This window comes from Rattus rattus, chromosome 15, assembly GCF_011064425.1.
Source record: "Rattus rattus isolate New Zealand chromosome 15, Rrattus_CSIRO_v1, whole genome shotgun sequence".
In the NCBI taxonomy this organism is placed as follows: Eukaryota; Metazoa; Chordata; class Mammalia; order Rodentia; family Muridae; genus Rattus; species Rattus rattus.
The window spans coordinates 65540675-65556420 of record NC_046168.1 but is presented as its reverse complement, the minus strand read 5'-3'; the positions used below and the strand labels follow the sequence as shown (position 1 = coordinate 65556420).

At 46.3% G+C, this 15746-nt stretch overlaps 1 protein-coding gene across 1 annotated transcript in view; it reads left to right on the top strand.

Moving 5' to 3' along the window:
- LOC116884601 (O-acyltransferase like protein) overlaps positions 1-15746 on the top strand; it is a 52302-nt gene that overhangs the window by 16770 nt on the left and 19786 nt on the right. Inside the window, exons 4-7 of the mRNA XM_032885741.1 lie at positions 4349-4487; positions 6692-6906; positions 9574-9753; positions 10509-10611. Coding sequence (XP_032741632.1) covers positions 4349-4487; positions 6692-6906; positions 9574-9753; positions 10509-10611 — 637 coding nt within the window. The remainder of the gene's footprint in view (positions 1-4348; positions 4488-6691; positions 6907-9573; positions 9754-10508; positions 10612-15746) is intronic.

The following is a 15746-nucleotide window of genomic DNA, read 5'->3' as shown; positions in this document are numbered from 1 at the left end:
GGTGTTTCTAGAGAAGATTACCAGAGGAGGAAGGACTCATCTTAAATGTGTATGGCTCTAGCCCAAGGGCTCAGTGCGAAGGCTGAATAAAAGTGGGGAAAGGAGAGAGTAGGAGTGCCAACTCCCTGGGTCCACAGAGATGTGAGCGAGCAGCCTCACGCTCCTCCCTCGCAGCCGTGAGCGGCTTGTGCCTCTAGAACTTCCCTGCCATGAGGAACTGTATCAAGCCAGGAGCCAAAGTCAGTCCTTCCTGCCCTCAGTTACTTCTTGTTAGGTTTTGGTCACAGTAATGAGAAAAGTCATGAATGTGTGTGACTTCCTGTGGATAAAATCTATGTCATCCCAAGTGTGCAGACGGTTGAGATCAGTGCTTCTCAACCTTCCTTACGATGGGACCCTTTATTTTAATACAGTTCCTCATGTTGTGGTGACCCCCAGCCATAAAATTATCTTTGTTGATGGGGGCTGGAGATATGGCTTGGCAATCAAGAGCACTGAATACTCTTCCAGAGAACTTGGGTTCAGTTGCGAGCACCTATATAGCAGCTCACAATTATCTGCGACTCCAGGATCTGGCACCTTCACACAGGCATACCACCAGTGTGAGGCAGGCAAAACACCAATGCATATAAAAGAAATTGTGAAAATTTTTTTAGGCTGGAGAGATGGCTCAGTGGTTAGAGCACTGACTACTTCTCCAGAGGTCCTGAGTTCAATTCCCAGCAACCACTTGGTGGCTCACAACCATCTGTAATGGGATCCAATGCCCTCTTCTGGTGTGTCTGCAGACAGTGACAGTGTACTAATATATATAAAATAAATAAATCCTATAAAAAAAGACAATTATTTTCATTGCTACTTCATAAGTGTAATTTTACTATTGTCGTGAATTGTAATGTAAATATCTGTGTTTTCTGATTGTCTTAGGTGACCCCTGTGAGAGGGTCAGTTGACATCACCCCTCAAACAGGTCATGACCCACAGGTTGAGAACTGCTACTTAGATCAAACCTGGATACAAAAATATAAATCTCAGTCCAAATATTTTGTATTCATTGCTCAAGGCTTCCATGACCGGCCTGTGGGTACTTCAGATGACTTAAAACTAGAAAAATGAATTGTCTCAGTTCTGGACAGTAAACATCTGAAATCGAGGTGTTATTGAGGTTGATTGCTTCTGGAATCATCTAGAAGAGTCTAGCATATGCCTCTCCCTGTGTCTGTCGGCAGCCAGTGGTTCTTGACGCTGATTGACTTATAGATAGACCTTGCCTCCTTGTCTTGTAGACAAACCATTTTTCTTTGACCTGTAGACATACCATGCCTCCTTGGCTTGTAAACACACCTAAGTCCTTGGCTTGTAGATACACCATGTCTCTGTGTCCTACAAAGATTTCATTCTTCCTAGGTAAGTGGACACTCTACTTCTCCTTAACTTCCTCCTTAGCATGTAGGTACACCATTTCTCCATAGATTGAAGACATAACACTTTTCTTTGGCTTGTAGATACACCATTCCTCATTGGCTTGTAGATACACCATTCCTCATTGGCTTGTAGATACACCATTCCTCATTGGCTTGTACATACACCATTCCTCATTGGCTTGTACATACACCATTCCTCATTGGTTTGTAGTCATTACTTTCTTTGGCTAGTGGGATACTTCCCAATGACTCTCACTCATCCACTAGTCATACATAGAGTTTGGGCCCACTCTAACCTTGTATGATCTCACTGTAGGTTGATTACTTCCAAAAAGATAGTATTTCCTAATAATAGTTGCATTCACAGCTATCAGGACTTGAATCTTTTCTGGGGGTGGGGAGTCAGAATATAATCCAATATTGACTTTCTGGTTTGTCTTGGTTATCTGAATTCCCTTAAATAAGACAGAGAGTGGGCAAGATGGTGGCTCATTGCCACTTAATCCAGGACGCTGCACTCACCTGATGTATTTGACAAATCCAACTGAACCCTGCGTGATCCCCAGAGCCGAGAAAGAAAAAAGTCGGTTTTAATATTCTGCTCAACATTGAGTCGACAAATTTTATGCCAGTGTCAAAGGGGGCTGCACATTTCGGTTCTCAGGGGCCCACTCTGAGTCTGTCCTTCAGAAATGTTATCACATTTTATGATGCTCACACTGTCTGTTTGTCAGGAGTCAAAGGCATTGAGACCTGAGCTGCCAGGCATCAAGGTTCGCCAGCCTTTGCTGTCAGTGTAAATTGTCCTCTTTAACGGCTGGTTGATACGGAACAGCTTGGCCTGTTAGAATAACCAAGCTGACCTATAGCTCCCCGTTAGCTCTCTCACGACTCCCTTGTGCTGAATGAGAGGCTGGAGTTATCTCGAAGCAGCTCCTTGAATTAGCCACAGGTTTCTTTCTGATTAGAACTCAAAAGGAATGTGTGTGTGTGTGTGTGTGTGTGTGTGTGTGTGTGTGTTAGAAAATCTTCTATTGAAACATTGTCTCTTGCCGTTTCTTAAAACCCAAGCTGATGTCTTCTGTGACATTGTGAGGGTAGAAGCCAGCCACGCTCTAGCCCCTAGGATCTTCTTCATAGTTCCTGAAAGTTCTTTGACTAACGACTGGTGTGGCATCTGCAGGACACTGTTGACAATCTCAAGAGTGTTATTTCCGATGTTAGTACTATTTTCTGGTCCTTTCTGTCCCCATGGCTTCTTGTGGGCCTTGATGATCAGGGCAGAGGCAGAAGGTACAACCTTGTCTCTGAGCCTGTTTGTTCTGGGTGGTCAGTTTTGCCACCATCCTCAGACTTTTCTGGTCACTGGTTGCTATAGCAATGTTGTCAGCATTTTTTTTTTTTACTTTTTGCTGCTGCTGCTGCTACTGCTCCTCCTCCTCTTCTTCTTCCTCCTCTTCCTCCTCCTCCTCTTCCTGAGAATTGAACCTGGGTCCCCTAGAAAAACATCCAGTATTCTCTATATCAGCCATCTCTCCCCTTGCTTAAGTTGTATTCTCAACCACTATGTTGAATTTGATGAACTTATCTGAGACCAATTCTCCTATGAGTAAGATAAGGTGAACGAACACTTCTTAGAAGTTGGTAAAAGTTACAGTAACAGAACCACGCCTTGGGTCTAGCAGGCACTTAATGAACGCTAGCATTTGTGGCTGTTAATAATTGGTATTTCCGTTATATGAAACCAGGTGTCCTCAATGTTTGCCAAGGCCTGGAAAGCGCCCGGATCCGGTTCTGAGTGTTGCACTGGGAAGCTGCAGATTGTAGATCCCACATCACTTCCAGACCTCCAGCTCAGAAGCCTTCAGAGAGGGGACCTGATAGTTCTCTCTTCCCAGGCCTCTGGGTCACCCCGAGGCTCAATACCACTGGAGACAGAACTAGTCTCCCTGCTAAGATCTTTACACATCGATCCTTCCAGGGATTCTTCAGCTTTGTCCTACGCTGCTGTGTCTGACCTTCGGTTTTGGATGGTGGCCATCTCAGAGTGGCCGGCTTCCATCAATTTGCCCCATCTTCTAGTGCATATTTTTGTCTCTCTCATAGAGACCTGCTCACAAATAGACCCGAGTCAGTACCAGCACCTTTTTAGACTTAGCATTCTCAGGGCCGTGTGACAGAAGGGATGTGAGGGATCAACAGACCAAGGGTCCAGAAGACTCTGGTCCATTTCTACCTGGGCCAAGTGCCTACTTCTGTGGCTTTCAGCATCCTTTTGTGTTTTAAGCATTTATTATTATTTTTAATGTGTGTGTGTGTGTGTGTGTGTGTGTGTGTGTGTGTGTGCATGATCACACGCAGGTACCTGCGGAGGCCAAATAAAAGTGTCAGATTCCCTGGAGCTGGCCTTACAGGACGTTGTCAACTGTGATGTAAACACTAGGAACTGAGCTCTGGTCCTGTGGAAAAGTAGAATTCACTTTTAACCCCAGACACATGTCCCTGCCCTCTTTGGCACCTTTGTCTCATGTTCTTCCTTCCATTAGTCATAAAGCATATAAATTTGGTATTTGGTATTCATGCTAACTCTGTTCCCCAGGAGACTGAAATCCACAGATGCTCAAGTCTTTATATAAAAATTCACAGTGTTTGCGTAGTGTTACAGAATCCTCCGGTGTGCTATTAATCATCTCTGGCTTACTTATAATACCTAATGTAAGGGCTGTGTGCATAGTCATTCTATAGTCATATCGTTTAAAGAACAATGAGGAAAAGTCCGTACACAGTCAGTATAGATACAGTTGTATAGATACAGATACAGACTTGGAAAGCCCGTGCGTGTTAAAATGCCAGCTTTGTGTGGGGACACTGGGGGTTCACTTGGAAATGTCTGAAGCAGTGACGTGGCCTCTCTCTCTTGGTAGATATTCTACGGTTCAGAAACACTTCGTTCTTGGAACCTTCCCTGTCTCTCTTTACAAAAGACTCTTCTTCATCTTGTGAAATCGTAGCCAGATGTGCTGCTGGTGCCTTGAAGCCGGACATGTTTGCGTCAGTGTGTCTGTAAGTACGGGTGTCTGGGTATCCATCTGGGCATTATGTCAGAATCATCACCGTCTCTCCTCACTACATTTAGTGTTGAATTTAATTCATTGGATGATGATTGGCCAGTGTTGTCTGGCGTCAAATGTTTGTGTCTCCCCAATATTCCTACAATGAAACTTAAACCTGAACGAGATGGGATCAGGTGGGGCCTGAGTAGGTAACCCAGCCATGACCTACCATCCTAATTACAAACGAGATTGGTGCCCTCTTAAAGGTACCCAGAGGGGTTCCTTGGCCCATCCTTCTACCATGCAAGATCAACCAGAAGGTGCCAACAACTAGAAAAACTGCTCTTTTCCGAACCCAAATTCTCCTGGTGACTTGATTTTGGGGGACTCCCCAGAATGATAAGAAATCAAGTTCTATTGTTCATAAGCAACCAGCCCAGGGCATTCTGAGGGAGGTCACCATGAAACAAGGAAATGCAAAAGCACTCTAGGGAAGACAGACGTGGCCAAGCTTGGGTGGGATCCAGGACAGCCAGCAAGTACATCTACTTCAGTCATTCTGAGCTGAAAATTCTTTTCTCCCGTTGGAAGCACGGCCTCTCCCCTGCCTACTGCACCGATGTTGATCCCTTTGCCTTTTGGAATTTTCATCACTTCTTGGTACAAGTTAAGTAGACATGTAGTTCTAGGTCTCGATAACGGAAGCCTTTCGTTTATAGTATGTCCATACATGCTAGCGGGAATGTCCGTACATGCTTCGTCTCCTCACTGATGTCAAAAGCCATCTTCATGAGCCCCACCCCAATCTGATAGGTGAATGCCTTTGTTTAAATGACATCTTAAAAAAACAAACTGGTGAGGAACATTTCTTTCCTCCTGAGTTAATCTGTTACTTGTATTTTTCTTTTGTAAAATTTCCACTCTCTAGTCTGTGTGTATATGTGTGTGTTGAGTGTGTCTGTATGAGTGTGTGTGTCTGTGTAAGTGTGTGTGTTGTGTGTCTGTGTGTGTGGTGTGTATGTGTCTGCATTGTGGTGTGTGTGATATGTGTGTGTCTGTGTGTGTGTGTGTGTGTGTGTTTGTTTGTGTCTCTGTGTGTGTGTGTGTGAGATGTGGGTCTGTATGAGTGTGTGGTGTGTGTCTGTATGAGTATGTGTTTGTGTGTCTGTATTATGGTGTGTCTATGTCTGTGAGTGTGTGTCTGTGTGAGTGTGTGTGTCTCTGTGTGTGTCTGTGAGTGTGTGTGTGTGTCTGTGTGTGGTGTGTGTGTCTGTGTGTGTGTGTGTGTATGTGTATGTGTGTATGTGTATGTGTGTGGTGTGTGTGTCATGCACATATGCTGAGGTTTTCTTATTTTTTAAAGCACATCATCTTTATATGGGCTGTTTGCCCTTAGACTTAGTACTACAAATGTTTTTCTCAGCGTTTTAGACTTTTTTGTTTATTTATAGTAATTTTTACTCTCAGCCAAATGCTAAGAAGTGATGCTTATGATAATTTTCTAAGCTGAGTAAAATTCATTAATCTTTTCCTTCGTGATTTTTCTTCTGTTTCTTTTTTTTCTTGGAATTTTTTAAGATGTATTTTTAAATGTGTGTGTGTGTGTGTGTGTGTGTGTGTGTGTGTGTGTGTGTGTGTGTGTGTGTGCACGTGCACCTGTAGGAGATTGTGTGTCCAGGTGCCCTTGAAGGTCAGGAGAGGGTGTTAGTTAGATTAGATCACCTGAAACTCGAGTTATAGGAAGTTCAGAGCCATGTATGCTGTGTACTGGGAAAACCGAACCTGGGTTCTCCCTCCCAGCCCCCATTCCTAAGTTATTTAGTATTTTGGTGTTTTTCTTGCTTATTTGTTTGTTTTATGTATATGCGCACAATGTCCGTCTTCAGACAAACCAGAAGAGGGCATCAGATCCCATTACCGATGGTTGTGAGCCACCATGTGGTTGCTTGGAATTGAACTCAGGACCTTTGGAAGAGCAGTCAGCGCTCTTAACCCCTGAGCCATCTCTCCAGCCCCAGGTTTTTCTTTTTGAGACGGGGTGTTTCTATGGATGTCAGCTATCTTGAACCTAGGAGCCTCCTGATTCAACCCCCAGCATGCTGTGGTTACAGGGACGCGTCCACGTCCCGGTTGATGGTTTTGTTTGTCACGGGGTGGGTTTCTCTGTATCTTTCCTGTTATGTGAAGGCCTGGCCAGGTGTCTTCTTTCTGCAGGCTCATCACCTTGCTAGGCCTTGTCCTTCCTGTGGCTGGAACTGTTTACATGGTGGCCAGAGACTGGGGCTTGGACCTCGGGGCGGCATCTGTACATGGGACTCCTACCAGTTGCGAGAGTCTGCCTTTGGGAAACATGGAGAGCAACAGGCAAAGAAGCAGGACCAGTTGCCAAGTTCAGCTCCCTCCTCCGGGACCCCCGAGCAGAGGAAAAAGTAAGCATTTTAAACTAAGACCTCCCCAGAGAAGTGACTTAGAGAGGCGTGGGGTTGGAAAATAATTCCTCCAGTTTGGATTCTAGCGAGTGCCTGGCTGGCTTCTAAATGCCAGCAGAGGCTAGGTCGCCACGGTTTACAGTTCCGTCTTTGTTTACCGTCAGGGTGTGAGGCAAGGCTGATGCGCGAACAATGATGCTTTATGCTGGGCACAATTATCTAGTGTGTCTTTGTGTTGACCAAAGCCCGGGTCAGTGGAGACTTAAGGGGTTCGCTGTAGGTGCTGTCCTAGGAGTAAATTCTATGGTCATGGCTGTTTTTAGTCCCATATGGATACATACATGTCCACCTCTGAATCCCGTGGTAGGGCATGTGCAAGCAAAGCTACCCAGTGTATCTGTGTTGAAATTAGATTACTCAACCCAATTATCAAAACGCTGATCTCAGTGTGGCTATGCTTTGGTAAAAAATGAAGAATATGAGTTTCAAGGGCCAGAGTGGCACACGCTTTGATCCTAAAATTTAAGTGGCAGAGGCAGAAGAATTTTCTGTGGCTTTGAAGCCAGCCAGGGCTACATTAGTATATGAGGGCTCTGACGCATACACGGCAGAGGACAGCCAGGTCCGGACTCGGTCAGAGAAGATGCACCTAACCCTCGAGAGTCTGGAGGCCCCAGGGAGTGGGGAGGCCTGGTGGAGTGGGTGGTGGGTGGGGACATCCTCTTTGAGATGGGGTCGGGGGAGGTGTGGGATGTGGAACAGTCAGAGGGTAGACTGGGAAGGGGAGAAAGTCTGGACTGTAAAAAAGGATTAGAGAATAAATTTTAAAAAAGAAAGAAAGAAGGTAAACTATTGGCTTCATTTTCACCTGACTATATGGAAGGGAAAAGCATAGATAGATCTCATCATTTACTTACCGGTATCTATTATCTACCTAGCTACTCACTATCTACTTATCATCTCACCACATTCAAAAACTGCCTCTTTATGCAAATGCCTTCACCCACCTGGAGTAATAAATTTCCCTCAGGTCTTTAAATTTGTCTTTTCTTACTCAAAAGGGGGATTTAAAAAAAATTAAATATCCGAGGGAGTTGGCAGGGTAAATATGAATATGTAATTAAGTAGCTCCAAGGAGCAGGTCCCACGCGGAAAGCATAGCGATGGTTTTTCTCCGCCCTTCTTTGAATTTTACACAGAATCAGCGTTGGCAGCAACTTAAAACCCCACCATCAAAAACGCAATAAAAGACACAGATACTCTGAGGGGATGCTCGGCAGACTTAGAGTTCTGGGGACCAGCTCCTGTGTAGAACAGGATCCCCTGCCCGGGGTCCGGGTCAGCCCCTGCTGCCCTTCAGTGTCCCCATCACATTCCGAGTACAGCAATGGTGGGCTTGCCCAGGTTCCAGCAGCCTCCAGTGACCACTTGAGATGTGTTTATGGCTCTGTCTCTGCACCTGGCTGCCCTAGAGACCGGTTCAAGTTCATCACGGTAGAGACAGGAGTCACATCTGTCTTGACTGCTGGCTAGGACCTTGGATTGTTTGATTTTTATGAACCTCAACTCCCACATATGTAAAACAAGAGACACCACGGGATGAGCTGACGGGATTCGATGCAGTCACATGTGTCTCTTCTCCGTACCCTTTCCCTCAGTCTCTACGTTCAAGTGGGACAGGAGAAGAAGTAGGGCTGCGCCAAGATCGTTTGCTGGGGTCCCTGATCTGACAAAGAGGCTTCTGTCAGACTGTAAGGTTGTGACAGGCTTCCCATCTCCATTGCTTTCGGCCACGCCAGGCTGCACCACAGAGGCCGATGCTTGGTGCCCGTCTCACACTTAAAGCAGATACGTGTCTAAGGTGTCAGGCATCAGTGTGGCCCTTCAGGCTCTCCATCAAACTGAGATTTCTTCTGACCTGGGTGCATTTTATTGGCTGTTACTGTTTACCCATGGTCTCAGAATGGCTGGTCTGTGTTTCGTTGCCATAGCAGTGTTCTTTTTTATTTTTGTATTCAATAGTATCGGAGACAAAGTATGTCCTTGGATGTTAGGAAGTACAAATCAAGATGTATTCATTGATTTTTCCCTCCCTCCTCACTTTGACATTCGGCTGTAAATCAAAGACCAATGTATCTTTTGGAAGGCTGGAGTCCAGCTAGGCGTTTGGATCCTTGATTCTTTAGACTCTCAATAACTCTTATATGATTCAGTGTAACTTCCTGTGGAGTTAACCTGTCTTGCTATTGTAAGAGGTGATACAAGGGTGTAAAGGTGTGAGGAAGCGGGCTGGAGATACTAGACCAAAATGTGAGTCCTCGGGACAGCACTGGGATGCTGTTTTCAAGTGAAATGCCAGTTGTCCGGATCCACTGGTCTCACAGATCGTTTGTTTTTTCTTGACCTCTGTGAAACAGATATGGCCTCCCTGGTGCCTGAACTTAGGTAATACAAGGCACTGTAGTGCATCAATGTCAGGTCAACACTGGTAGGGGGAGTCAAGGTTCAAAGACCAGGTTCAAAGAGCCTAGGATAGACCTAGAGTGGACTATGGAAGCCCGAGAAGAGCAGTCCAGGTTTGGAGCAAGAGTGCAAGGTCTCTGCATACGTTCTGATTCACTTTAGGAATGGATGGGTCTGGCTGGTCATCGCTCCACTCTTGTTCAGGGTTTCTAGGAGCCTTGGATGGAGTCCTACAGTGCTTTTCTTGGCAGAAGAACATGCCAGCCATCTGCAACCCAGAGCTGCCAGGAGGCACCTGCCGGACACTGAACGGCATCCGGGTCCTGAGTCTCCTCTGGATTATCTCGGGGCACACCAGTCAGATGACCGCTTGGCTCTCTTTGGGTAAGGGTAGCTGATGGACTTCCTCTCCAGCATCCGTGGGAAGGAGAGAGCTCCTTCTAGGTGGGCTGGTGGTGGGCCATGGGGTGGAAACCTGACAGCGGTCTCATGAACAGCCAGCCTTCCTTCTGTCCTAGGGACATGCTAAGGTTTGCCATGGCATGTGACCTCATACGCCAAGGTTCCCAGGCATGCAATCAGGGGCTCTTTTCACTACTGCTCTCCTAGGTAAAAGTCAGGTACCCAGTGATGTCTGCCCATTGTGTGCTCCTTCCACCAACTAGGGAAGACAGAAAGTCACTCACCCCCTACCCCGAAAAGTAGGCAAGTATAACCAAATGCTGGGCATCCACAGTAAATCACCATTTCTGGACCATTCATTGCTCTTTGCTGCTCCCCAAGATCTCTCATCCATGATTCAGTGTCTGCCACTCAGTGGAGGACGAAGTCGGTGGACCAGAGCTAGATGCCAGGCACTGAGGGCGGTTACAAGGAGCCACTGAGGTCATGAGCACCTAGCCCAACCCCGTGAGAGCCCCAGAGGGCTGTGGGCATCATAAGAGCACAAAGAAGCCTGAGTGACGGGGGCTCGGGCACCACCCTCATTCCCGCTGTAAGTCAACCCCTGACGTTGGCCTTACAGCTGTCCCCGTGCAAACAGACGTTGAACGTGTGCTTCTTGCTTTTTCTCAAAGCGAAGTCTGGTGGTTCCCTTCAGCTAAACTAAAACACATTGCTTTCCCACATATCTGTTACAGATAATGTGCTTGAATGGAAAGCCAGAGTGCCCAAGAACCCGCTGTACCTCTACTCTCGGAGTGGTCCGTTCTACCTCGGGGTGGATACATTTTTCCTGATCAGGTGAGGAGGTTGAAATGTTGTCTCTGCTGTTACCTTGTTAAAAGATGTGTGGGTAGAGGGGAGGGCTGTCAGTCCTAGCTTCCTAAGAAAAGGCGATTGACTACTGTTATTTTCAGATCTTAACTGGTAGGTCACAACCCCTTTGGGGCGGGGGGTTGTGTAACAGATGTCCTGCATATCAGATATGTATTTACATTAGGATTCATAAAAGTGGCAAAATTATAGTTGCAAAGTAGCAGCAAGATGATTTCGTGGTTGGGGTGGGGGGATCACCACAACACCAGGAACTGTATTAAAGGGTCGCAGCATGAGGAAGGGTGAGAACCACTGATCTAGAGAGTGCTGTCGTCACGGGTACCCTGTGCAGTGTCTTCAGTCTTGTAGATGAGTTAGGATGAGGCTGAGAAATGGGCCTTTTAGGAAGGTTGATTTCTGAGAATGGGGTCCCCAATAGAGGAGGTAGAGAACGGGCTGAAGGAGTTGAAGGGGTTTGAAACCCCATAGGAAGAACAACAGTATCAACCAACCAGACCCCCCCCCCAGAGCTCCCAGGGACTAAACCACCAACCAAAGAGTACACATGGAGGGACCCATGGCTCCAGCCGCATATGTAGCAGAGGATGGCCTTGTTGGACACCAATGGGAGGAGAGGCCCTTGGTCCTGTGAAGGCTTTAATCCCCAGTGTAGGGGAATGCCAGGGTGGGGAGGTGGGAGGGAGTGGTTTTGTGGATGGGGAGCACCCTCAGAGAAGCAGGGGGGGTGATGGGATAGGGGGTTTCCAGAAAAGAAAAAAGAAAAAAAAATAGTTCTTCCTTATGGATAGGGCTGTTCCTGAAAATAAAGTACCTCACAACACCACCCCAAAAGAAAGAAAATAGAAAGCTTGTTTTTTAAAAGCATTTTCATTACACTGTACGTATGTATGTATGTATGTATGGTGTATGTATATACTGTGTATGTATTTATTTGTGTGTGTGCATTATGCTGGGGTATGTGTGTGGTGTTTGTGTGTCTATCAGAGGGCAGCTTGGAGGAGTTAGGTTTCTTTTCACCATGTGGGGTCCAGGGATTGAACTCAGGTCATTAGGCTTGGCAGCAAGCTCCTTACTCCGCTGAGCCATCTCCACAGCCCACACAAGTTGCTTTTACTTATTAAAATTATTCATTTCAGTGATTCTCAAGCTCTAGGAAGTGGTGTAGATTCATATTAAAATTTCCAATGCTGGGGTTGGGGATTTAGCTCAGTGGTAGAGCACTTGCCTAGGAAGCGCAAGGCCCTGGGTTCGGTCCCCAGCTCCGAAAAAAAGAACCAAAAAAAAAAAAAAAAAAAAAAAAAAAAAAAAAAAATTTCCAATGCTCACTCCAGCAAAATGCGAAGAAGAAAACCAAACCAGCGTGAGGTTCACAGAGTTATACTCTCTCAACTGTCGACCTAACATTTCCTAATCTCTTTAACTTCCTACATTCTTGAACTGTTAAGAGTTCAATAAGTGGCACACACCCCCTCCCCCCAGTAATGTAGGATCCACAGGGTGGCACAGGTCAGGGCTGTAAATAACGGTCCAGGGACACCGCAAGCAGAGCGAGACCCCATCTGTGCTGGTCGGTGTGGAGGCACTTGCTACTGGAAGGTCCTTGGTGATTCCAGCTCGCAGGCCCCTCCGGGGATGCACTAAGCCAGCCTTTCTGGGGTAAGACCAGCAGCCTGCACTGTCACTAGCCCTCCAGGTGATCCTGTGACCCCTCCAGTCTGAGAGGTACAGGACAAGCCCAGACGGCAGGAGCTGAGGAAGGCAGAGGCAGTGTACAGAGCCTGACACTGGGCCAGCGCTGGAGGAAGCCATTTCTGTCTGCTTTGTCCCCTTGTTTCCATTTCTCACCATCAGCCTGTGGTTGCCTTTCCACCCTCTAGTTTTTATTCATTTTATTACTTTAGATGATTCCCATGTTCTTTCACTTCAAATTTACGTTGTACATGACACTTGTGTCTGTGGTATGTGTACACGTGTGTGTGTGTGTGTGTGTGTGTGTGTGTGTGACTGGGAGAAGAATCACATAACATTGCTTGCTCTACAACTGTAATGATCTGAGTTAGAATCTCCTTTACCTGTATTGGAAGCCAGATAGGGGCTGAATACACTGACCTGTATGTGAGTGCCTGCAACACATGCACATATATATAACACACATACCACACACACATATGCATGCATATATATACACCACACATACCACACACACATATACATGCATATATATATAAAACACACACATATACCAAATACCATACATATAAACACATACCACACACACACACATACACACACACAGAGCATACACTACACACAACATATCCATATACCACATACTTCATTCATTCATTCATTCATTCATTCATTCATTCATTCTATGCCTGGTGCCCAGGGAAGCCAGAGGAAGAGGGTGTCAGGTTTCCTGGAACTAGAGTTACAGACAGTGGTGAGCTGGCCTGTGGGTACTGGGAATTGAACCCAGGTTTTCTGGGTGAGCGTCTAGTGCTCTTAGCCACTGAGCCGTCTCTTCGGCCCTATACTAAAATTATTTAATGTTTTTATGTTTATGAGTGCTTTGCCCGCGTGTATATTTATGTACCGTGTGTGTACCTTGTACCTGGAAAGGCCGGAAGAGGACATCGGATCCCCTGGAACTGGAGTTACAGATAGTACGTTGCCATGTGGGTGCTGAGAATTGGAGCTGGGTCCTCTGGAAGAGCAGCTGAGTTCTCTCTCCATCTCTCATCTCCTGCATTTTTGAATAATACAGCATCGGCCTCATTTTTGCAGATAATAAATTCAAGATCCAGAGACAAAAATAATAATTTACCCACCTGTGCACTATTAAGGTCAGAATCAGCGCTTGTGAACACAAGTTGAATATCCCTGGAAATCTGAAACCCAAAACTACTTCAAAATCTACAGCTTTTTAAGTGCTAACAAAATACCAAAGTGGGACATTTTATAGGTAAGAGGTCCCAGAAAAAACACAGGTGTGCCAAAAAAATACCATCAACAATATCTTCAGGCTATGTACACAGCAGTGTATGACGCACATGAACTCGTTCTTAGTCTTGAGTCTAACTCCAAACACCTCGTCGGATGTATGCAAGCGTTCCCAGATGCTAAAGCATGCTGGGGCGCACCCATTCTGGATGAGGGGTGCTCAGCCTGTAGTTTGTTTCACAGAACTCATGTCTTAACCACCTGATCGCTGATACACAGAAAAAGCAGGGCCCCAGTTACCTTTCCTACCTCCTGGGCTGACTTCATACTAAACACATGGCGTGGTTTCCCCTTCCTCAGTCCATTCAGGACTCTGGTCTCACAGCCCGTTTGCTCTCTTCTCAGTGCCCCCGCAAGACCCAGGCTCTGCTTAGCGAAGGCCCGGCAGTGGTGCCAGCCACTCGGAGAAGAAAGGGTGACCCAGATTCATCCTTTCCCGCAGCGAAGAGGAGGCCAGAATCAGAGCTGGCTGCCCCACTTCCTGCTCTCTGTGCTCTCATTTAGATGTCTTTATGCATTTGGTTCCTATTATGAAGACCCCAACTCGATGCTTTTCAAAGGAAATCTAAGGCATTCCCCAACCCACCAGGATCCCTTCCAAGTAGGGCCCAACACAGACATCCTTTCTGTGCATCAGGAAACGTTTACCATTCAGAGGAGCTCCCATGAGGATCAGGAGCTAAACGCCAAAAGGTCAAGGGATTCACAGACCTGCTCACCACCGAGCCATGAGAACATGTCAGATAGGAATTCTGTATCTTCCTGTAAGCCCAGCCCTTGAGAGGCAGAGGCAGGAGGATCAAGAGTTCAAGGTCATCTTCAGCTACATCAGGGGTTTGAGGAATCTACGTGAGACCATGTCTCACAATCAAAGAAACAAAACTGGACTTTTGTACTCCCTTCACCCTCCAAGATGGGGTCTGTTTATATAGCCTTGGTTGTCCTAGAAATAGCTCTGTAGACCAGGCTGGCCTCTAACCCACAGAGATCTGCCTGCCTCTGCCTCCCGAGTGCTGGGAAGGTGTGCGTGTGCCCCCACCGTTTGGAATTCTGTGCTCTTGGGCAGCCTTTAGTAATCTGAGTCTCACTATCCCTGTGTGGAAAAGCAGGAATAATAATGTCTCCTTTTCCTCCTGGCAGGAATCAAACATCCTTCTCATTTACTCAACAAATGTTTATTGAGAAGTAGTTGGGGATGCTTGGGGAATCGGGAGCAATCTCGTTAGGGGAAGCATTTTGAAAATGGTGTGGTACTACAATGTGGGAGTCTTTCACGATGTTACTTTAGTACACCAATAGGGCTGTGGAGACGGCTCTGTGTGGAAAAGTGTTTGCTGTGCAAGCATGAGGAGTTGAGTTCCAACCCCTAGCATAGGTGCATAAATCCAGGCACAGCTGCATGTGCCTATAACTTTACCATTGTGGGGCAGAGAAGGACGCTTATGAACCAGCCAGTCTACCCCAAATAGTGAACTGCTAGTTTAATGAGGGACTCTCCTCAAGGCAATAAGGAGGGTAGTGATAGAGGAAGGCATTGGTGGCCTTCTCCTGCCTTCTCATGAGTGGCGTGGGCAGATGTACTTGCATATTAACATGCATGAGTCATGTCATATAATGAGAGAGAGAGAGAGAGAGAGAGAGAGAGAGAGAGAGAGAGAGAGAGAAACACAGCGCAAGTAGTGGTATTGTTAGCTAAATATTCGTGACCCTCCATCCTCCAAGTCAGTGGCTCTCAACCTCCCTAATGCTGTGACCCTTTAATACATACAGTTCCTCATGTGGTGGTGACGCCTAATTATAAAGTTATTTTGTTACTCCTTCGTGACTGTAATTTTGCTACTGTTATGGATAGTAACGTAAATATCTGATAAGCAACCACTGTGAGAGGACCATTCCACCCTCCTAAATGGGTCGAATCGCTGCTTTGGATGGATCACGCTGCTATTGTCGATCAACAGGTTATACCTCGTGAGCCACTATGCCACTATGCCTACGTTGAAGCCCTCCAACCCTTATCCAACAGCTTTCATTTTAGGCTGTCATTTTAGGCTAGAACACTGAGTTGCTGGGTTGAGACCCTCCAAAGCTGTCTTGTT